This window comes from Carcharodon carcharias, chromosome 5 (genome assembly GCF_017639515.1).
Source record: "Carcharodon carcharias isolate sCarCar2 chromosome 5, sCarCar2.pri, whole genome shotgun sequence".
Taxonomy (NCBI): Eukaryota; Metazoa; Chordata; class Chondrichthyes; order Lamniformes; family Lamnidae; genus Carcharodon; species Carcharodon carcharias.
The window spans coordinates 43571297-43595326 of NC_054471.1; the positions used below are offsets into that span (position 1 = coordinate 43571297).

Here is a 24030-nt window from a genome sequence, read left to right on the forward strand (position 1 = left end):
CATTTAAGAAATACTCTGCATTTCTGTTCTTCCTACCAAAAATGGATAACTTCACATTTCCCACATTATATTCAATCTGCCATGTTCTTGACCACTCACTTAGCCTGTTTAAATCTCTTTGAAGCCTCTTTGCATCCTCCTCACTACTTATGTTCCCATCACATTTTGTGTCATCAGCTAACTTTGGAATATAACATTTGTTCCCCAATCCAATCTTAAACTAATTTGAAAATTCTCAGCTTATTTTTCAAATTGCTGTAGGGCCTCATCCCTCCTTTGGGGTGACGGTGGCAGAGTTGTAATGTTACTGGACTAGCAATCTAGAGGCCCAGATTAATGCTGTGGTGGCACAGGTTCAAATGCTACCACAGCAACTGATGGAACTTAAATTCAATTAATAAAATCTGGGATTGAAAGCTAGTCTCAGTAATGGTGACCATGAACCTATCATCAATTGTCGTAAAAACCCACCTGGTTCATTAATGCCCTTTGGGGAAAGAAATTGCCATTCTTACCCAGACTGGCTCATTGTGACTCAAGATCCACAGCGATATGGTTGACTCCTCACTGCCCTCTGAAATGGCCTAGCAAGCCATTCAGTTCAAGGGCAATTAGGGATGGGTAACATATGTTGGCCTTGTCAGCGATGCCCACATCCCATGAAAGAATAAATAAATAAATTTCAAATCTCCAGCCCCCACAGCTGAGATATCTGCACTCCACCAATTCTGGCCTCTTGAGCATCCCCAATTTTAATCAGTCCACCATTGTTAGCCATCTCTTCAGCTGCCTAGGTCCTAACCTCTGAACTTCCCTCCCTAAATTTCTCCAGCTCTCCTTTTAAGATGCTCCTTAAAACCTAACTCTTTAACCAAGCTTTGGGTCATCTGCTCTAATATCGCTTTATGTGGTTCAATGTCAAATTCCGTTTTATAACGCTATTGTGGGGCGTTTTATCCATTCCTATAAAATAGAAGCATGAAATTCTGAAAATACACCAAAGATCACAGGTTATTAATATTTTGGGTCTGTAACATTTCAGAATAAGATAAAGGTGGCAGTTTAAGAATTTGGATTTTGGAAAAACAATCCATTGGTATCAATGAAGGAGTCTACAGCTTCGTAATATGTCTTTATTGTCATAAAAACAATGTGCCCTTTTCAGCTAAGAAACCTGTGGTCCTTACCAAGTCTGGCCTACATGCGACCTCATTCCCACATCAATATGGTTATTTTCTTAACTGTCCTCCAAAGTGGCCTAACACACTTCCATCAAACACCTTCAAGGCAACATGGGATGGGCAATAATGCCAGTATTTCCAGTGACAGAAAGCAAATAGTAAAAATTCAGGAAATCTGCTTTATTCATTAAAAAAAATAAAATTGAACGAATCGTGATGAGGGAATAAATGTGTTGAATAACCTGCAAACTGCTTTACAGAAGACACTAGTACTGTAAAAGACTATTTGTAAGTGCATAGACACAAAATCCCACCCTTTTCCCCATATCCCTTGACTCCCTGGGAGACCAAACATCTTTTCTATCTCCACCTTAAATGTATTCAATGATGGACCATCCACAGCTCCCCTGGGGTAGAAAATTTCAGATTCACAACCCTCTTGAATAAAGATATTTCTCCTCATTTCAGTCCAAAATGATCGCCCCCCTTCTCCTGAGGCTGTGACCCCATGCTGTCAGTTCCCCAGCTGGGGAAATAACCTCTTCAAAGATTCGGAATGGGCTTGATAGGGTGGATGCTATGTTTCAACGAGATCACCTCATTCTTCTAAACTGAAAAAGTATTGGAGCGGCCCAGAGAAAAGCAGGAGGCGCCAAGCTGTAAATGTAAAGTAAAACAGAAAAACGTAATTACTATTTGCTGTGATTTTATGTTGGTTTTGTTCTTGTGCAGCATGTTTGTGCTGTTGAAAGGAGCCACCAAGGAACAGGCCTTCAAGATTGGACAAGAGATTGCTGATGCTGTGACTGCCACAAATCCAAAGCCTGTGAAACTAAAATTTGAGAAGGTAAGGTGCCTCCTTTCAATAATGGAGAGAAAGTAGAGTACAATTGTAGCTACATTACTTTGCAAGTCCTGCTGAGAAAGCTGCTTTGCAAAGACCTTGTCAAGCAAGTTGCCTGATCATACAAATTTGAAGAGAAATTAACCTATTGAAGGTGAGGTAATGCCAATAAATTTCAAGGCACTTTTCAAGCTCCAGTTATTTTGGAAGGTCTGTAATGGCTGTTTTGCAAGGCTGCCTGAGAAGCAGAGAATAAAACCGAAAGTGGTGGGAGGTTCTGAAATTTTGTTACACTTTGTGTTCTTGACCAAGTATCACAAGACGCTGCTTTTTAATTATTTGTGTATCCTGGATTCAAAGGGCTATGCTATTTCTGGGCAAAACATACTTAATGTACAACATAATGCTGTAAATAGGGTTGTGGCTCATATTACTTGCACATCATCCCAATACAATAAAAACGATATAGAGCTCTTCACATCCTCAACATATCATGAAAACAATTTGAAGCAGTTTGAATAGTCCTAAATTAATCGCACTTGGCTTTGTTTATGATGTGCTATTGCTTAACCAGAAGTCACAAACTCTAAAGTGTTGTGGGATGTTTTTGTTTTGTTTTATTCTAATAGGTTTACCTACCATGTGTTTTGCAATCAAAGAAGAGGTACGTTGGTTATATGTATGAGAGTTTAGACCAGAAAGATCCTGTTTTTGATGCCAAGGGGATCGAAACTGTGCGGCGAGACTCCTGTCCTGCTGTCTCCAAGGTATGAAGCTTTTGTTTATGTATCTTTTTATTGCAGTATTTTCTCCAGTCACCATACAGTTTCCCAACATTGATTGCATGAATTAAAGAAAATAGTTTCAAAGTTCAAGCACTTTATTTTGTCTCAAAAATGCCAAAGTGGATATTTGATACTAAAATAATCTTGCAATTATCTCAAACTGGTTTTACTTGAGTATGACATTAAGGTTTCCATTTCAAACCCCAATACTAAATGGAAGTATAGCTAGTGAATTTGATTTGATAACTCCCAAACACATAGCAAGTGTGAAACCTTCATGTGGAGCATGTTTCTCGGATCGGTTATTGTCCAAAAATAGATCAGGACAAAGCTGCTGCCTGCATATAATAGTATTTTGTTAGCCAATTTACACACAGCCTGCTCCCAAATAAAGCAAATGAGAAACAACCGGTTAACCTGTTTCTGGAGTTTAAGGGATGATTGTTAACCTGAACATTGGGAGAACTATCTGCTACTCTTCAAATCGTCCTTTGCTGTCTTTTATGACCAACTGCAATCAATTCCAAGAGTTAGATGATATAATTTGACCAATTTAAGGTTATCAGTTAGGATCTCAAATTAGCAAACTTATGCTTACTAGAAGCTACATATGTTCATACGCAGGGACCTGTCCTCTGCAGGCAAAAGGAACATGTCCAGGCATTGTTCCTTTTTTGAATTAAACAGAAGCGTGGGTGACAATAGTTCCCTGGTGCATTTTCCATGGCAATGCCTTGACCAATTAGGGTTGATGTGCCAACCAATCAGCATTCTTTTTCTCGTGCAATATAAATTGTTCCCTTTGAAGTTTGGCATTTGTGCACCTTCCCTGATGAGTGCAAGCCAAAAAGCTTCATCAGTGTGTCTTTTCTTTTCAGCAATATTGGTAATCCAGATTGTTGACATTTGACTGTTGGAGATACTGATCAAATGGGACTTCACTCAAATATCTTACCTAAAGACAGCACCTCCAACAGTCAAGTGGCAACCTAGGTCTGAGTCTTGGAATGGAGCTTAGATCAACAATCTTCTGACTGAATTGACAGTTCTCCCCAACTCAGCTGACGTTCAAATTCGAGATCCTTTTGGCTGAATTAGCACATAGGGTTAAATACTCCTTGACTTCTGGATAAGTCCAAAAATGGATGCCTACTGCCCCATATCTTCTTAAACATGCAACAAATGTCAATAGATTTTAATAGTGAAGCAGGTGAGATCCATAGCTCTCTGCTGACCTGGTTCTCTGCAGATGTAATAGCTATGGCTGAAGAAAGTATCTTCTATTCTTTGTCTAATGTCTCTTTAAAGAGACTTGAAATCAGAGAAATGAGAACTCTACATTTGAGGGATGTTCATTTGCTTTTTAAGGTTGGCATTCTAAACTGATCCAGAGTTGTCATGAACCCATTAACGTGGGTGTTATTTTTAATAAGATTCTGAAGATACAAATATATTTATGCAGTTAGTTTTGAGCTAAATGCAGTACTTGTTTTGTGTATCGTGTGGGTGTCTGCTGCTGTTTCATTTGTGAGTCTTTCCACAGATTCTAGAGCGGTCACTAAAGCTGCTATTTGAAACAAGAGACATCAGTCAAATCAAGCAGTATGTTCAGAGGCAATGCACAAAGGTACTGGAAGGGAAAGCCAGCATGCAGGATCTGACTTTTGCCAAAGAGTACCGGGGGAGTAATTCATATCGTCCTGGAGCATGTGTCCCTGCTCTCGAACTGACCAGGTGAGTGGTGCTGATAGAGCCAAATTGGTTTTGGTAGGAACTGATTGGTTCTGTTGAATGGCTTGAGTAATTATTTGAATGCAGCATTTAGGCTGACTTAAGCGTATGGAAGTCTGGAAAATAAATGGCTCCCAGTTAGAACAAAGCTACTACATGATAACCAGCGCACTGTTGTAAATTACATTTCACAGCTGTGTCTCATTCTCTGGAGGATTTGTAAATCTTATTTGAACAAAAAATTTAATTAAAAGTTTAATTAGACCAGTAATAAAATTAGAAGGATATTTAAGTACCAGCTCGGGAGTGAACGAAAACTTATTAGCATCATTGAATACAGATAGAAAAGTTGAGAAGTTAAATTAACATTTAAAAAAGTATCCCCCCCCAGGATACTGCAAACTTGTGGCCCAGCTTCTGTTGTGCATTCAGCATCCTCCCCCAACTTATTAAAACCAACAAGTCCCCATGGCCACTTGGTGTGTACACTAAATTGTCAAAGAAAATAGATTCAACTTAATGGAAGAATCGTCAAGCATTGGTGAGAGTAAACTGGACTGGACACAGGTAGTTAGACTCAAAAAGAATGATTAAACCGTTGCAGGCAGACGTTTCTTCTTGTGGGAGAGACTAGAACTAGGGGGCACAGTTTAAAAATAAGAGGTCACCCTGCTAAGATGGAGATGTGAATTTTTTTTTCCTCAGTGGGGTTGTTGGTCTATGGAGCTCACTTACCCAGAAAGCAGTGGAGGATGGATCATTCAATTTATTGAAGGCTGAGTTAGATAGATTTTTGATAGACAAGGGGGGTTCAAGGGTTATGGGTGGTGGAGTTGAGACTATAATCAGATCAGCCATGGTTCTATCAAATGGCGGAGCAGACTTGAAGGGCCAAGTGGCCTGTTCCTCCTATGCAACTACAGGGCTCTTAGTCCAACGATAATAGATAAAATAATGGGTCTCTATAAGGGTCAGATTAGACCAGTCACTAATAATGAATAACTACAATCACGTTACATATCTATAGGAAAGGAAGATCTTGCCAAACAATATTGATTTCCTCAGGGGTGCTACAGGTACAATATACTGCATTTGAGATAGCTTGGAATGATGTTCCTTATCCAGAATCCCAATCCTTCCATTTTCCCAGTGCCGATCCATCCAGTCTGTCCCCCACAGGTGTGATGCCTTATTTATCTCACTCTATACTTTCCACATGTCCTGAGTCATGTAATCTTCCAGGAGAGTTGAAAAATCGGGCCAATTATGGAGCTAGGATGGGCTGGGAATGGGTGGAGGAGACCTGGAATGTATGACCACTACCAACCCCCACAACCTTGTTTAGCCAATCAAAACTAGTCCATCTTGCCAAGGTGGCCCTGATATTACATGATTAAATGATGCGTACTTTTAGCATAAGCTGATCTCTGCCCCAGGCAGAAACTGGTTCAGCTCTTTATTGAAGGAATACAGTAAATCAGCATTCACCACTCAAGCCAGCTTCCCCTCCCACTGATTCATTCTTCTTTGGGAAGAGAAGAACTGCCTAATACCTAGCCCAATACATAAATTGTAAGCATGACTCCTCTTCCTTTAACCTATCCAATTGGTGTAATTGCTCTCCATAACACAACATTTTTAAGTTAAACAACATTTGCCAAACAAAGGCCAATCTCTTAATGCATCTATAGCTGTTTGTAGTTGTTGAGTATCTCCTACAACTCTAACTCCAGCATTTTAAACCACTAATAAAATGAGAGACATTTTAATGGAAGAATTGGAGTGAATGAAAGGTCTCTTTCATCAGCACAATTACATCACCATTGAATGGGGATGAATAGTTAAAATAAGCACATGAGAAATAGGAACAGTAGTAGACTATAAGACCCCTCAAGCCTGCTCTGCCATTCAGTACAATCATGGCTTATCTTCTGCCTCAACTCCACTTTTTCTCCCTCTCCTTATATCCCTTGATTCCCTGAGCGATCAAAAATCTCTTGAATAAACTCAACAATGGAGCATCTTTAACCCTCTTGGATAGGGAATTCCAAAGATTCTCAACCTTTTGAGGGAAGAAACTTCTCCTCATCTCAGCCCAAAATGATTAGCCCCTCATTCTGAGAGTGTGCCCTAGAGCTCTGGATTCCCTATCCTCTCAGTTTCTACCCTGTCAAGCCCCTTCAGAATCCTTTGTTTCAATGAATCGTTGGTCTAAATTCTAGAGAGTGCAAATCCAATTTACTCAGCCTCTCATCATAGGACAACCTCATCTGGAAGCCAGTCTAGCGAACCTTCGTTCTACCACCTCCAGTGCAAATATATCCTTCCTGGATGTGGAGACCAAAACTCTGCACAGTACTCCAGGTGTTGGCTCACTGAACCCCTATACAATTGTAGAAAGACTTCCTTGTTCTTACAAGATCCCTTGTAATAAAGGCCAAATGTCATTTGCTGTCTTTATTGCTTGCTCTACATGTTAGCCTTGTATGACTACATCCAAGTCTATATGAATATCAGCATCAGAAGTTTCATGCTTTTTAAAAAATTTGTTTTCTATTCTTACTACCAGTGTGACCAACTTCACACTTGCCTACATTATACTCCATCTGCCACTTTGCTGATTTTAATTTAACATTTACTTGAAGCTCTGACAAGAGGACAATGCTACTTATGATTCAGTTTCTGAGACCAGGCTTGCGGCCTTGTCCGTTGACAATCTTTCCATTGATTGCCCTTTGTTTAAAAAAGGTCCGACTGGCACCTGTCCTGTAAATGCCTCTCATGAGGCTAAACCTGTGTCTCCTTGATCTGCTCGTATCTAAAAGTATTGTCTTGGGTTTTACCTTCTGGTCATGTATCTTGTGTATCTGAGGTTATGCTGTAAGTCTGAGTTTGAGCCTGAAGAGCCCTGATATAGCAAGCTGTTGCTCATAACCTATGCCTTTGACATCAAGGGCTAGCCCTGTTGCTTTTCCCTGCACTGCCTCTATGGATTGTTCCCTTATGCTGTACCAATGACCCCCAAATGCAACGCAGTTTTTTTATTTGTTCATGGGATGTGGACATCATTGGTAAGGCCAGCAATTGTTGCCCATCCCTACTTGCCCTTGAGAAAGTGGTGTTGAGCTGCCTTCCAGAACCACTACAGTTCATCTGGTGTGGGTACACCCACAGTGCTGCTAGAGAGGGAGATCCAGGGTTTTGATCCAGCAACAGTGAAGGAACAGTGATATAGTTCCAAGTCAGGAAGGTATGTGGGCTGGAAGGGAACTTGCAAATGGCAGTGTTCCCATGTATCAGCTGCCTTTGCCCTTCTAGGTGGTAGAGGTCTCGGGTTTGGGAGATACTGTCAAAGGATCCTCTGTGATTTACTGTAGATGGTACACATTGCCGCCACTGTGCGTCAGTGGTGGAGGGACTGAATGTTTAAGGTCGTGAATGGGTTGCTGATCAAGCAGGCTGCTCTGTCCTGGATGGTGTCGTGCACTTTGAGTGTTGTTGGAGATGCACCCCCAGGCAAGTGGACGGTATTCATTACACACCTGACCTGTGCCTTGTAGATGGTGGCAGGCTTTGGGGCAGGTGAGTTATTCGCCTCCAAATTCCTAGTCCCTAACCTGCTCTTGTAACCACAGTATTTATATGGCTAGTCCAGTTCAGTTTCTGGTCAATGGTGACCCCCCAGGATGTTGGTAGTGGGGGGATTCAATTATGGTAATGCAATTGAATGTCATGGGGAGATGGTTGAATTCTCTGTTGTTGATGGTCATTGCCTGTCACTTGTGTGGTGCGAATGTTACTTGCCACTTGTCAGCCCAAGACTGAACTTGCTGTTTATGGATGTGGACTGCTTCATTATCTGAGGAGTTCTGAACATTGTGCAATCATCAGTGAACATCCCACTTCTGACCTTCTGATGGAGAGAAGGGCACTGTAGTTGAAGATAGCTGGGCCTAGGACACTACCCTGATGAGCTCCTGATGCGATGGAGTGGGACTGAGATAATTGACCACCAACAACCACAACTATCTTCCTTTGTGCCAAGTATGACCCCAACCAGTGGAGTGTTTCCCCCCTGATTCCCATTGACTCCAGTTTAGCTAAGGCTTCTTGATGCCACTTGGTCAAATGCTGCCTTGATATCAAGGGCAGTCACTCTCACCTCACCTCGGGAGTTCAGTTCTTTTATACATGTTTGGACCAAGGTTGTAATGCGGTCAGAGACTGAGTGACCCTGGCCATCTGAGCATCAATGAGCAGGTTATTACTGAGTAAGTGCAGCTTGATAGCACTAATGACGATACCTTCCATTGATGAATAGCAAAGGTTGATGGGATGGTAATTGGCCAAACTAGGCAATTTTCCACATTATCGGGTAGATAAGTGTTCTAGTTGTACTGGAACAACTTGGTTATGGCAGAGTGTTCTGGAGCACAAGTCTTCAATACTATTGCAGCGATGTTGTCAGGGCCCATAGGCTTCGCAGTATCCAGTGCCTTCAGCCGTTTCTTGATATCACGTTGAGTGAATTGGATTGGCTGAAGACTGGCATCTGTGACACCAAGGACCTCGGGAGGAAGCTGAGATGGATCATCTGATCAGTACTTCTGGCTGACGTTGGTTGAAAATGCTTCAATCCTGTCATTTGCACCGATGTACTGAGGAGCCTTCATCTCCTGTTAGTTGTTTAATCGTCCACCATTCATGACTGGATGACTGCAGAGCTTAGATCTGATCTGTTGGTTGTGGGATCACTTAGCTCTGTCTATTGGATGCTGCTTCTGATGTTTGGCATGCAAGTAGCCCTGTGTTTTGCCTTCACCAGGTTGACACCTCACTTCTATGTATGTCTGGTCTGCTCCTGGAATGCCCGCCTGTACTTTTCATTGAAACAGGGTTAATCCCTTGGCTGGATGGTAATGATTGAGTGAGAGATATGCTGGGCCATGAGGTTACAGATTGTGGATGAATACAGTTCTGCTGCTGTTGGCCCATACACCTCATGCATGCCCATTTTTGAGCAGCTGGATCTGTTCTGAATCAATCCCACTTCATGCGGAAGTAATGCCGCACAACAGAATGGAGAGATTTACTCAGTACGAAGATGGAACTTCATCTTCACAAGGACTGTGCAGTGGTCACTCCTAACTATACGGTCATGGACAGATGCATCTGTGACCGATAGATTGATGAGGCAAAGGTTTGGTAGACAGACCCAGTCTAGTAGCTATGTCCTTTAAGACTCGGCAAGCTCAATCAGTAGTGATGCTACGAGCCACTCTTGGTGATGGACATTGAAGTCTCCCACCCAGAGTACATTCTGTGGATTTGCCACACTCGGTGCTTCCTCCAGGTGGTGTTCAACATGGAGGAGCACTGATTCATTGGTGGAGGGTGGGGTGGGGTGATGGCGGTAGATGGTAAGCAGCAGGAGGTTTCATCTGATGCCATGTTACTTCATGGGGCCTGAGTCAATGTTGAGGACCCCCAGGGCAACTCCCTCCTAACCGTATACCACTGTGATGCCACTTCTGCTGGACCTGTTTAAAATCAGCGAGGGGGGATTCAGGAGTGTGGCCATTTCAGCTGCTGAAGAAACTGGGTGAAAAAAAACAGCTGTAACATCACAGGACACTAGTAAGTTGATTGGCCCGTAAGTGTTTGGTGTAAAGGACAGTGTACTGATAGCTAGCTTAGGACACTGGAGTTAAGGTAGATTTATAAATAAATAAAACGAACTAAAACTTTAAAATATAATAAATAAAATAATTAAAATAAATACCTAAAACGTGTATCTGTGTAAATAAACTTGTAACTTTTACTTATTAAATGCTGGGACTACTTATTATTAAAGTAAATTGTAATACAGAAAATATTCTGAGTTAATTACGAAAGTAATTAAATTAACTAAATAACATAAGTAACAATGGCAGGACAGGTGTTATGTTGCTGCTGTGGAATGTGGGAGCTTTTGGATACCAAGGTGATCCAGAGCACGCACGTCTGCAGAAAAGGTAAACAGCTAGAAGAATTCCGAATCAAGATTATTGATCTGGAAGCCAAACTGCAGACACTGCACAATATAAGGGAGGGAAAGAAATATTTGGACGCTTTGTTCCAGGAGATGGTCACATCTCTTAGAATGCTATCATCTGCTTTGGTCAGCGGTGAGGGACTGGAGGGTGTGACCATGAGTGAGGAGTGAAGGAGACTCGGATTTTGCAATTGTCAGAGGTTCGAGGTGCTTGCAACGTGTCTGGACAGAAGTGAGGTCTGCAGGGTGGATGAGCAGAATGGTCATGGCACCATGGTACAGGAAGCCTTTCAAGCTGGGGGAGCAAAAAGGAATGTAGTACTAGGAAAGAATATAATGAGGGGGATTAACATTGTTCTCTGCAGCAAAGAGTGAGAGCCCAGAAAGCTGTGTTGCCTGCCCGGTGCCAGGGTTTGGGATATCTGTTCCGGGTTTGTTCGGGGCTGGAGAGGAACTTGCAATGGGAGGGGGAGGATCCAGTAGCCATGGTCCATGTAGGTACCAACAACATAGGCAGGACAAGGAAAGTGGCTCTGCATAGTCAGTATGAGGAGCTAGGCACCAAGTTAAGAAGCAGAACCTCAAAGATAATCTCTGGATTATGACCTGAGCCAGGAGCAAATTGGCATAGGACGAAAACAGTTTAGAGAGATGAATGTGTGGCTTAAAGACTGGTGTGGGAGAAGTGTGTTTCAGCTTGTGGGGCCTGGCACCAATACTGGGGAAAGTGGAGGCTGTACTATTGGGATGGTCTACACCTGAACCGTGCTGGGACTGGTGTACTTGTGAACCTCCTAACTATAGAAGTAGAGAGGGTTTTACACTAAATAGTGGGGGCAAGGGATCAAATACAGGAAGATGTTGTCAATCAAAGAGTAGAGGCAAGGTAAGAAAGAAAGGCATTAATATGGGAAATGATAGACTGTGACAGGAAGGGACAGAGAGTACAAATCTAAGAGTAACTCAACAGATAAGGCTAGAGTAAAAGCAAAATACTGTGGATGCTGGAAATCTGAAACAAAAACAGAAAATGCTGGAAAAACTCAGCAGGTCTGGCAGCATCTGTGGAGAGAGAAACAGAGTTAACGTTTCGAGTCTGTCTGACCCTTCCTCAGCTGGAGAGAAGTGGAAATGTGATGAAGTTTATACTGTTTAAGATGGAGGGTGTGGGGAGTGGGGGGGGGGGGCGCGGTGGATAGAAGACCAGCGACAGGTGAGGACAAAGGAGAGATTGACAAAGATGTCATGAACTAAAGGACAAAGAGTGTTAATGGTAGTGGTTAGTGCTAAAAAAAGGTGCTGATAGTGGCATATAGGTAAGAAAGCAGAATGTGATCATAGCAGAATAAGGGTAGCATTGTGTGAAAGAGCAACATGGAACAAGTAACAGATGGTCCTGTAGGAGATGGGGAGGGGCAGTGGCGGGGAGAAAATAAGGATAGAAATGGGGTTAAAACCATGGATAAATGTGTAAGAAATATGTGGATAAAAAAGAAAAACGAATATAGAAAAAAGGGGATTAAAAAAAGGTGAGGATGAAGGAGCATGTTCATGGTCTGCAGTTGGTGAACTCAGTGTTAAGTCCAGAAGGCTGTAAAATGCCCAATCGGAAGATGAGGTGCTGTTCCACCAGTTTGTGCTGGGCTTCACTGGAACATTGCAGCAGGCCAAGGACAGACATGTGGGCATGAGAACAGGGTGGTGCGTTGAAATGGCAAGCAACTTGGTCATGCATGCAGACAGACCGGAGGTCTTCTGCAAAGCGGTCACCCAGTCTGCGTTTCGTCTCCCTGATGTAGAGAAGACCATGTTGGGAGCAGCGAATGCAGTAGACCAAATTGAAGGAGGTGCAAGTGAAGTGCTGCTTCACCTGAAAGGAGTGTTTGGGCCCCTGGACGGTGAGGAGGGAGGAGGTAAAGGGGCAGGTGTTGCACCTTCAGTGATTGCTTGGGAAGGTGCCGTGGGAGGGGGATGAGGTGTTGGGGGTGATGGAGGGGTGGACCAGGGTGTCCCAGAGGGAACAATCCCTGCGGAATGCCGACAGGAGGGATGAGGGGAAGATGTGTTTGGTGGTGGCATCATGCTGGAGTTGGCAGAAATGGCGGAGGATGATCCTCTGAATGCAGAGACTGGTGGGGTGAAAAGTGATGACAAAAGGGGGACCTTGTCATGGTTCTGGGAGGGAGGGGAAGGTGTGAGGGCAGAGGCACGGGAGATGGGTCGGACACGGCTGAGGACCCTGTCAACCACCGTGGGTGGGAAATCTAAGTGAAGGAAGACATGTCAGAAGATTCATTTTGGAAAGTGGCATCATCGCAACAGATGCAGCGGAAGCAAAGGAACTGAGAGAATGGGAAGGAGTCCTTACAGGAAGCAGGGTGTGAGGAGCTGTAGTCAAAGTAGCTGTGGGAGTCAGTGGGCTTGTAATGAATATTGGTGGATAGTCTATCAGCAGAAATGGAGACACAGAGGTCAAGGAAAGGAAGTGTCAGAGATGGACTATGTGAAGGTGATGGAGGGATGGAAATTGAAAGCAAAATTGATAAATTTTTCCATGTCCAGACGAGAGCATGAGGTGGCACCAAAACAGTCATTGATGTATCGAATAAAGAGTTATAGGAGGGGGCCTGAGTAGGACTGGAACAAGGAATGTTCCGCATAATCCATAAAAGGCATAACTGGGACCCATGCGGGTACTCATGGCAACATCTTTTATTTGGAGGAAGTGAGAAGAGTTTAAGGAGAAATTGTTCAGTGAGAGAACAAGTTCAGCCAGGCAGAGGAGAGTGGTGATGGGTGAGGATTGTTCGGGCCTCTGTTCAAGGAAGAAGTGGAGAGTCCTCGGACCATCCTGGTGGGGAATGTAGGTGTAGAAGGATTGGACATCCATGGTGAAGAGGAGACAGTTACGGCCAGGGAACTGGAAATTGTTGATATGATATAGGGCATGAGAGGAATCGTAGATGTAGGTGGGAAGAGACTGGACAAGGAGAGAGAGAACGGAGTCAAGATGGGAAGAAATGAGTTCCTTGGGGCAGGAACAGGCTGACATGATCGGTCTTCCAGGACAGTCCTGTTTGTGGATTTTGGGAAGGAGGTAGAAGCGAGCTGTCTGTGGTTGAGACTGAGGTTGGAGGTTGTGAAGGGAAGATCTCTGGAGGAGATGAGGTCAGTGATGACCAGAGATGAGGTCAGCCTTTGTCCCCACCTATCGCTGGCCTTCTATCCAGCTCCAACTGCACCCCCCCCCCTTTAAACAGTATAAATTTCAACACATTTTCACTTCTCTTCAGCTCTGAAGAAGGATCATACGGACTCGAAACGTTAACTCTGTTTCTCTCTCCCCAGATGTTGCTAGAACTGCTGAGATGAGGTTAGAGGTTATATAAAGAAAAGGACAAAACTAAAGGCTTTGTATCTGAATGCAAGTAGCATTCAAAACAAAACAGATGAACTGATGGTGCGAATAGAGATAAATAAGTATGATTTAATAGCCATTACAGAAACATGGCTGCAGGATGGCGTGGATTGGGATCTGAACATTGAAGGGTATGTGACACTTAGGAAGGAAAGGAAGTTAGGAAAAGGTGGAGGGGGGTGGCTCTGTTAATTAAAGATGCCATTAGCACAATAGAGAAGGATGACCTAAGTTCAGGAAACCAAGATTTAGAAGTGGTTTGGGTAGAGATGAGCAATGATGAAGGCAAGAAGTCACTTAGTGGGAGTGGTGTACAGGCCCCCTAACAGTAATCAAATGGTAGGATGGGGTATCCAAGAAGAAATAGTGGGAGCTCCTTCAGAAAGGTACAGTGATTATCATGGAGATCTTAATCTACATATAGACTGGATACATCAGATTGGCAAAGGTAGTGTAGATGACTAATTCATAGAATATTTTCGGGATAATTTAATAGATCACGTTCTGGAGCCAACCAGGGAGCAGGCTATACTAAACCTGGTGTTGTGCAACTAGATAGGATTAATAAATGACCCTAAGGCACCCATGATTGAATTTTACATTCAGCTTGAAGAAGGAAAGAGTGCATCTAAGACTAGTATTTTAAAGTTAAATAAGGGCAATTATGAGGGCATGATAGCACAGCTAGCTAAAGTGAACTAGCAAATTAGGTTAAGGGATAGGTCAATAGTGATGCAGAATCTCAGAATCTTAATGGTACAGAAGGAGGCCATTCAGCCCATTTTCTCTGCATAGGCTCTCCAAATGAGCATTATGACCTAGTGCTATTGCCCTGCCTTTTCCCAATACCCCTGCACCTTGTTTCTATTCAAATAATCATCTAATGGCCTCTTGAATGCCTCAATTGAAACTGTGTCCACCACACTTCCAGGCAGTCGGCGTTCCAGACCTCAACCACTCGTTGTGTGAAAAAGTTTTTTCTCATGTAACATTTGCTTCTTTTACAAATCACTTTAAATCTGTGCCCTCTTGTTTTTGATCCTTTTACGAATGGGAACAGCTTCTCCCTATCTACTCTGTCCAGCCTTCTCATGATTTTGAAAACTTATATCAAGTCTCCTCTCAGTCTTCTCCTCTCCAACTCTCCAAGGAAAACTGTCACAACTCTCCTCATAGCTGCAGTTTCTCATCCCTGGGACCATTCTTGTAAATCTCTTCTGCACTCTCTCCAGTGTGTTCACATCCTTCCTATAATATGGCGCCCAGAATTGTACACAATATTTCAACTGAGATCTACAAGGGTCTAACCTCCCTGCTCTTGAAATCTATGCCCCTATTAATAAAGCCCAGGGTACTATATGCTTTATTAACTGCTCTCTCCACCTGTCCTGCCACCTTCAATGATCTAGGCACATATACACCCATTTCTTTCAGCTCCTGCACCTCCTTCAGAATTCCACCCCTTATTTTATATTCTTCCTACCAAAATGCACCTCACACTTCTCCGCATTGAACTTCATCTGTCACCTAACTGCCCATTCCACCAACTTGTCCATGTCCTCTTGAAGTTCCACACAGTCCTCCTCGCAGTTCACAACACTCCCAAGCTTTGTATCATCTGCAAACTTTGAAATTGTCCCTTGCATACCAAGATCTAGATCATTAATAATATATCAGGAAAAGCAAAGGTCCCAATACCAACCCCTGGGGAACTCCACTACAAATCTTCCTTCAGTCCAAAAAATATCCATTGACCATTACTCCCTGCTTCTTATTGTTCAGTCAATTTTATATCCATGTTGCTACTATCCCTTTTATTCCATAAGCAATAACTTTTCTCTCAAGCATGTTGTGTGGCACTTTATCAAATGGTTTTTCAAAGTCCATGTACACCACATCAACAGCATTACCCTCATCGACCTTTTCTGTTATCTCTTCAAAGACCTTCAGCAAGTTAGTTAAACACAATTTCACCTTTAGAAATCTATGCTGGCTCTTCTTTATCAACCCATATTTTTCCATGTAACTACTAATTTATAGTTGTTTCTAGAATCTTGCCCACCACTGAAGTTAAACTGACTGGCCTGTAATTGCTGGGCTTATCCTTACAACCTTTTTTGAACAAGGATGTGATATTTGCAATTCTTCAGTCCTCTGGCACCTCCCCTGAGTCCGGGGAAGACTGAAAGATTATGGCCAGTGCCCTGCAATTTCTACTCTCAGTGGCGCACATTTAAGGGGATATTTCAGAATACACAGAATAGGTACAATCCAACGAGAAAAAGAAATTCCAAGGGGAGGACCCACCATCCCTGGTTGACTAAAAAATTTAAAGATAGTATCAAACTTAAAGAAAAAAGCATATAATTGCGCAAAGATGCATGACAGGTCAGAAGATTGGACAGAATATAAAAAACAGCAAAGAATGGTTAATGAGGGAAAAATTAGAATATAGGAGAAAGCTAGCTAGAAATATTAAGACAGATAGTAAGAGTTTCTGTAGATAATTTAAAAAGTCACCGTTGAACTTATAGAAAGTGAGCCTGGGTAATTATTAAAGGTAAATGAGATGGTAGATGAATTGAATCGATGTTTTGCATAAATCTTCACTATAGGGGATGCAAGTAACATCCCAGAAATAGCTGTAAATTAGGAATTGGGAGGGAGGAATTCGCGAAAATTCCAATTACCAGGTAAGTGGTACTTGTCAACCCGCAGTTCCAACAATTTGCTAAGTTCCCAGTTCCTGATGAGTTTCATCCTAGGGCCTTAAATGAAGTGGCTAGTGAGATAGTTAATGTGTTAGTTTTAATTTTCCAAAATTCACTAGATTCGGGGAAGGTTCCATTCGATTAAAAAATAGCTAATGTAACTCCTTTATTCAAAAAGGGAGGGAGACGGAAAGCAGGAAACAATGGGCCAGTTAGCCTAACGTTTGTTATAGGGAAAATCTTAGAACCTATCATTAAATACGTGGGAGCTGGACACTTGGATAAATTCAAGGTAATCAGGCAGAGTCAACATGGTTTTGGGAAAGGGAAATAATGTTTAACTAATTTATTGGACTTCTTTGAAGAAGTAACATATGCTGTGGATAAAGGGGAACTGGTAGATGTACTGCACTTAGATTTCCAGAAGGCATTTGATAAGGCGCCACATCAAAGGTTATTGTGGAAAATAAAAGCTCATGTTTTGGGGATAACAAATTGGCATGGAGAGAAGATTGGCTAGTTAATAGGAAACAGAGTAAAGTCTTGCCGTTCGCAAAGGTTATGTTCCCACAAAACCTCTCAAACAGGGAAATCACGAGTGATGAACACGCTTTTCAATGGGACTCAATTAGATAGGTTCCAGCTATGTGAGGGCAGCATTGGTTTGGGTAGTTACTCTGCAGCAAATTGTGGTGCAGTACCTGTACATGACAGACAATACTCAGCAATACATCGGTGAAGATTTCAAAACTGAACAAAGCCATTATTGCAGCTCTGGACTGCGAGTTTTGGACATTTCCGGGCTAATCCCTTCGTTTGGGGTGCACTTCAGCTGCAACCATTCCAGTCTCTACTCCATCATGGCTATCATCTCCCTGGGCAAAGAGGAGAGAGGGAGCAGAAAAGGTGGATGAGCGAACCTTACTTTCGGCATAAATGGGTCATTTTCTGGTTAGCAGGATGTGACGAGTGGTGTGCTACAGGGACCAGTCCTGGGGCCTCCGTTTTTTACATTTTATATAAATGATTTTGATGAAGGAATCGAAGGTATGGTTGCTAAATTTGCTGATGACACAAAGATAGGTAGGAAAGTAAGTTGTGAAGAAGACATAAGGAGGCTACAAAAGGAAAAAGATAGATTAGGTGAGTGGGCAGAGATCTGGCAAATGGGGTATAATGTGGGGAAGTGAGGTTGCCTGTTTAGGCAGGATGAAGCATATTATCTAAATGGTGGGAGATTGCAGAGCTCTGAGATATAGAGGGATCTGGGTGTCTTAGTGCATGAATTGTAAATGGTTAGAATGCAGGTGCAGCAAGTAACTAGTAAAGCTAATAAAATGTTCTCTTTCATTGTGAGGGGAATTGAATGCAAGAGTAGGGAGGTTGTGCTTCAGTTATACAGGGCATTGATGAAGCCACATCTGGAGCAGTGTATGAAGTATTGAGAGATGGTGGCATATTGTATTGTCACTGGACTAGTAATCCAGAGACCCAGGGTAATGCTCTGGGTACCCAGGTTCGAATCTCAGCTGGTGGAATTTGAATTCAATAAATATCTTGAATTAAAAGTCTGATGATGACCACAACTGTCATAAAACCCCATCTGGTTCATTCATGTCCTTTAGGGAAGGATGCCTGCCATCCTTACCTGGTCTGGCCCACAGCAATGTGGTTGACTCATAAATGCCTCTGAACAATTAGGGATGAGCAATAAATGCTGTCCCAGTGCCGTCCACATCCCATGAATGAATGAAAAATAAGTTTTAGCCTCTTTATTTAAGGAAAGTTTACTAGACTAATACCTGGAGTGGGTGGGCTGTCTTATGAGGAAAGGCTGGACAGGTTAGGCTTGTATCCACTGGAGTTTAGAAGTGTAAGAGACATCTTGATTGAAACATATAAGATCCTGAGAAGACTTGACAGAGTGCATGTGGAAAGGATGCTTCCTCTTGTGGGAGAATCTAAATCTAGGGGTCACTGTTTAAAGATAAGGGGTCACCCATTTAAGACAAAAATAGTGAAAACTTTTTTCTGAGGGTTGAGAGTCTTTGGAATTCTCTTCCTCAAAAGGTGGTTGAGACAAAGTGTTTGAATATCTTTAAGGCAGAGGTGGATAGACTCTTGATAAGCAAGGGTGAAAGGTTATCGGGGGTAGGCAGGAATGTAAAGTTGAGGTTAAAATTAGATCAGCCGTGATCTTATTGAATGTCAGAGCAGGCTTGAAGACTGAGTATGTTTGTCTGTCCTGCCATGGGACAGGACATACCCAGGGATGGTGATGGAGGAGTCAGAGACATTTCATTTTTCTTTTAATACAATTGAGTAGCTTGCTGGGCAATTGCAGATGGCAGTTAAAAGTCAACCGCATTGCTGTGCTATGGGCCGGGTGCAGGAAGGTGGGATTAGAAAGGGCATCTGGGTGTCCTTGGGCTGGCATGAACAAGATGGGCCGAATGGCCTCCTTCTGAGTTGTAGCTTCTCTATGGTTCTAGCGAGTCACATGTAAACCGAGCACGGACAGCAGATTTCCATACCTAAAGGACATTAGTGAACTCCCCAGATGGGGTTTTACGGCAATTAGTAGTTTCATGGCACATTACTGAAACTGGTTTTCAATTGAATTTAAATTCCACTAGCTGCCATGGTGGGATTTGAATCAATGATCCCATGGCATGTGCCTGGCCCTCTGAATTACTAGCCCAGTAACATTGCCACTTTGCCACTGTCTACCCTATTCAATAAGGCCTCCCTTGTATGTGTCTGCAATTCTCTCGTGACTGTCTTCTAACTCCTTCCTTTTAGCCAATTGCTGATGTACTATGTTGCATGGCTCTCCCCAACTATCAACTTGGAATATCAGCTCTTATTTGACTTAACATCACTCAATAATTGACAATGTAAATTGTCTTTTTTTTGTTAAACAAATACATTCATCACTAGTGGTGAGGAACCTCCACTGGATCCGATTTTTTAAAATTGCCTAAGGTTGATCAGGCAAAATCTGCTCCTTCCAATTTTGTTGGCTCCCATTGGGTTATTTCATTTGGACATCTTTCCACTTAACTTCTTGACAGTTGATTGAACTTGTTTTCAAAATTACTGAGGTGATTTTATTGGGTCTGTTATCGTTGGGCTTGCCTCTACCACTCTTTTTGAATATGGGGACAAGGTTGGTCGATCAATCTTTGACTCCCTCAAAATGACAGAATATTTGCGCTGTGTTGCGATCAGCAGTTAGTGGTAATTTACTGGAAAACCAGAAAAAGATTAACCCAAATGTGTGAAGGTTTGAGGGAAAATCAGAGAAGTATGAGGTTTACTGTCAATAAAGAGGAGGCTATGGGAAGAAGACTGCAATGTATATAAAAATAATTAAATAGCGTAGATCCAATAAACCTAGAATATTACTTCAACATACACCCATCAGCCAGGAGCAGAGAACGTGAATTATTCATGGTTGAAAAGTACATTTAATACAGCTTGCAGGGAAAAAAAATATTTGCTTAAATCCTGAGAATTTGAAATACTTTTCCAGGTAAAGGAATGAAGGCAAAAATATTAGGATTTGTCAAGTACAATTACAGTGCATTGTATGATGCGTAAGTTAATGTATCACTGGAATGGGCTTTGGCTGAACAACTTTTTCTCAGCCCCAACTCTATTTTGTATTTTGAGAGTCTAGTTCATCGAAAATTGTTGTTGCTGTTAAAGTATGGGCGGACTGTGGCTCACTTTTATTGCTATGCTGAAGAAAATGCCCCTTGAAGCTTGTGGGGAATAGCATTATCCCAGCAGCTGCCCTGCATTTGTCGACAGCATTCTAGATTAAAGGGGTGCTGCCATCTCTGGGAGAGCTGAGACACCAAAAGGCAGGCATTCTGACGCAGAGCTGCTAATGAAGCAGAAACAGCATGTTTACTGGCACCTGGTGACAATGCTGTTCCACCTGCAGTTCTGCACACATTTTACTGCCTGTTCTCTCAAGGCCACAAAGAAAACCAGAAACCGAAATTTCAGCTCAACCTTGACAGTTTAAGTGGGTCATATTCCGTGGAAGATTCCTTTTTGGCTCTGCCCTTGATAAATAATAGCTGCTGTAATATCTCCGCTTACTTGTCAAAATGATGGTGTTCGAACGTTAGAAGATACCAACTCAAGTCATAAGCATTAAAAAAGAAAATACTCTTCCAGGAGCTGTTGTAAATTCAGACTGAAGCGCTGCCTGAGCTGCGAGGTCTCACTCTCATGTGCCGAGTATGCACTGTGTCCCTTTATAGAAACAGTACTGAAACTCTGAAGCAAGTCAGTTGGTGGCAGGGCAGTATTGATCCTTTACATTGTATGCAATTGCACTACTTTTGTACTTTTGAAATGCAGCTTTTTTTTTAATTGTCCTGTTGCACTTTCAAATCACTCTAGTTCACATCCCTTTTACCTTGTAACTTACAGAAGAGTGATCCCAAAATGAATGCCAGGTATTGCGTTGAGGTTGTCATTTGTTTCTTCCAGTTGGAAAATGGAGACCCAGGTCAATATATTCCATTGAGCGGCCAATATAAGCAATATCAAAATGTTTTCTTTTTAAAATGGCTCCTGCAGTTTTTAAGTCTTATTCTGGTGGGTCTGTAGTTAGACTGGCCAGCTGCATGTGTTCACGTGCTTGTACTTTTTATGCTATTTTGTCCCACTGGCTGCTGTGGTGAGATTTGAATTGATTTTATGCCAAGTAGATTGACTGTATATAACTGAACGAATTTAAAGTGGGCCAGCAAAGAAGGTGGTTCAATTGACCGACTAACAAATCCAAAAATCTGCATGGTTTCACCATTCCTCATCTCATTGATTTCCTCCAGCCCTTATGTTCTGGCACGCACCCTCCATGTCTTCAGTGCTATCTATTTCTCACTCCCCAGTGTCAGTTCCTTCTGGCCCTTGGCTATAAAGTCCTGAGATGCCCTTTATACCTAATGCGTGCAAGAGAACTGTAAGTTTTGATTAACACTATGGAAAGATATGTGCATACTTAATTTATTTTGTAACATTTTTTTAAGCTTGTGGCTGAAGGATGTTTTCACATAATGCCATGTGCTGGTTAATGCAGAATCTGCAGTATCCAATATAGCTGCACTGAAGCAATTTGAAAGGGAACAATTTAACTTTTGTGCATTAATATAAAAGGGCCTTTAGATCCCAGCAGAGCTGTCTTGAGTAAATCCTGATAAGTGCATCCAGGTGGAGGAGATATGTGAATGAGTTACTGAAATAATGGTTGTTTCGCAGGTGTTCGTGCTGAAGCTGTATTAACTCTACAAATTGCTAATGCTGTCTTGCCCCGAAACAGGAGGATGCTCTCATATGATCGGCGTTCTGAGCCCAGGGTAGGCGAGAGAGTTCCTTACGTCATTGTGTACGGAGTACCAGGTGTGCCTCTCATTCAGCTTGTCAGACGACCGATTGAGGTGCTGCAGGATCCCAGCTTGAGACTGAATGCTACCTACTACATCACCAAACAGATCCTGCCACCCCTCAACAGGGTTTTCTCTCTGATTGGTGTGGATGTCTTCAGCTGGTACCATGAGTTACCCAGGGTAAGAAGCAATGAGATTTCCTGATACACATGTTGGATTTGGATTTGTAATATTATCTTGTTTAGTTTTCATTACTCCTCCGGTCCTTGTGTTTAAGCTCTTCACTAACATGAATATCAACAGAAATGAAGTCAAGGACATTAATGCAAAGTAGCCCAGAAAAGGCTGTTGTTCTGAAGTGTGCTATTTTGCATTGTTGGAGCGATGACACACATTGGGAGGTCATCAGCCCAGTTCTCTCCCACTTGCCCTACTGCGGCGGCAATGCCTGTTTCAGCACCCATGTTCACCAGCTTCTGATTTTCCTTGGTGGTTCATGCTCCCTCTTGGGCAGGGAGCCTTTATTATGTAGTCAGACACAGTAGCCAATTCGACTACAGCAAAGTCCTATATAATGATACACAACATAATGATAGATAATTGGTCAAACTATTTCTGGTAGTGATGATAGAATGTTGGCTAGGATTTGGATGAACCCCCTACAAAGGAAAGGCCAATTGCGTAATCTCACTTCCCCTTCCTTAGTTTGAAAGTTGGAAGATCAGTGCTTTCCCAATGGTCAATTACTTGGTCTGGTACCGAGACATACACATGGGGTGGCTTTAAATTTTCACTCCCTGCACTGCCTGATTTCAGCTGTAGAAGTAAGAAATTTGCTGTTGAGTTGACTTCTACAACCCTGAGTTAGGAATGAAAGGAAATTGGTCAGTATTTCAGCTCGTGACTATTATCCAGTGAGCCCAGCTATAAAGTGTACACTTGTAATAGTTACCTCATATCAAATAGCCTGTGAGGAATGGGCACTCAGGCTAGCTTTTGGAGAGTTATAAGGAATTCGGAGACCATACTCCAGATACAGTTTTGCTAAGACCCATGTTGAAAATTGGTTGTTAACTTGCTATTTGCTGTCCTGGACAAGTTGGTCTACCTTTTCTCCAGGCTACTGCATGGGGTTACTTGAGTTTGTGGAAGGGAATGGCCAGCACCATCAGGCTGACACTACTGGAAGGCACCTCTTTTTCAGGCGGTCATAGATTCTGTGGTACGATGTATTGACTGATGGTGGTCACAATCTAATCCAGGATAATGAGACACATTTGAAATGTAGAAATAATCAAAAATCTGGAGTTTATACCTTGTTATAAATATGTTGTGGGCTTAGGCTGCCCCTAGAATTGGCTGTAGTCTGCCCTTTGCCTGATATAAATCATCAGAATTGGCACCAGTTTAAAGCAGATCCAGCTCTACTTCTGGTCACAACAATTCAGATCCTGTATTCCATGGGTTACTTCCATCTTTCTGTCCCAAATCACCTGTTCAATTGACCCCGTATCCTGTTCTCATATGGTATGTCTGTTATGCCCTCACCCTGATTTCTTTCCAATATTTGTCAATAATAAAACAACTTTCAAGATCCATTCAATATTTAAACTATTATAACTAGTGTTTGTGCTTAATTAGAAGGAGTTTGCAATTTAAACTTTGATCCACGTACTTGAATAGCTGTACAGAACATGGACGAAACAGGAGCAATGCCAATGTGTACGAGTTATGAGTATAGTTAGAGATTAAAATTATACTGAGAAGGGCTTATGTTAAATGTCAGATTGATAATTCAGTACAGAACCAAGCTGAATGCAAAAAGTACAGAGGAAGCCAGAAAAAGGGGCAAAGAGTGTATGAGAATAAATTAGTAACTAATGAAGAAAGGAGCCCAAAAACCTTTTAAAAACATGTA

The 24030-nt window shown here is 42.3% G+C and overlaps 1 protein-coding gene across 5 annotated transcripts in view; it reads left to right on the forward strand.

Moving 5' to 3' along the window:
• rev3l (REV3 like, DNA directed polymerase zeta catalytic subunit) overlaps positions 1–24030 on the forward strand; it is a 221247-nt gene that overhangs the window by 189114 nt on the left and 8103 nt on the right. For all 5 annotated transcript variants that reach the window (XM_041187885.1, XM_041187886.1, XM_041187888.1 and 2 more), the window contains 4 exons: positions 1914–2028; positions 2655–2792; positions 4354–4544; positions 22046–22292. In XM_041187885.1, coding sequence (XP_041043819.1) covers positions 1914–2028; positions 2655–2792; positions 4354–4544; positions 22046–22292 — 691 coding nt within the window. The remainder of the gene's footprint in view (positions 1–1913; positions 2029–2654; positions 2793–4353; positions 4545–22045; positions 22293–24030) is intronic.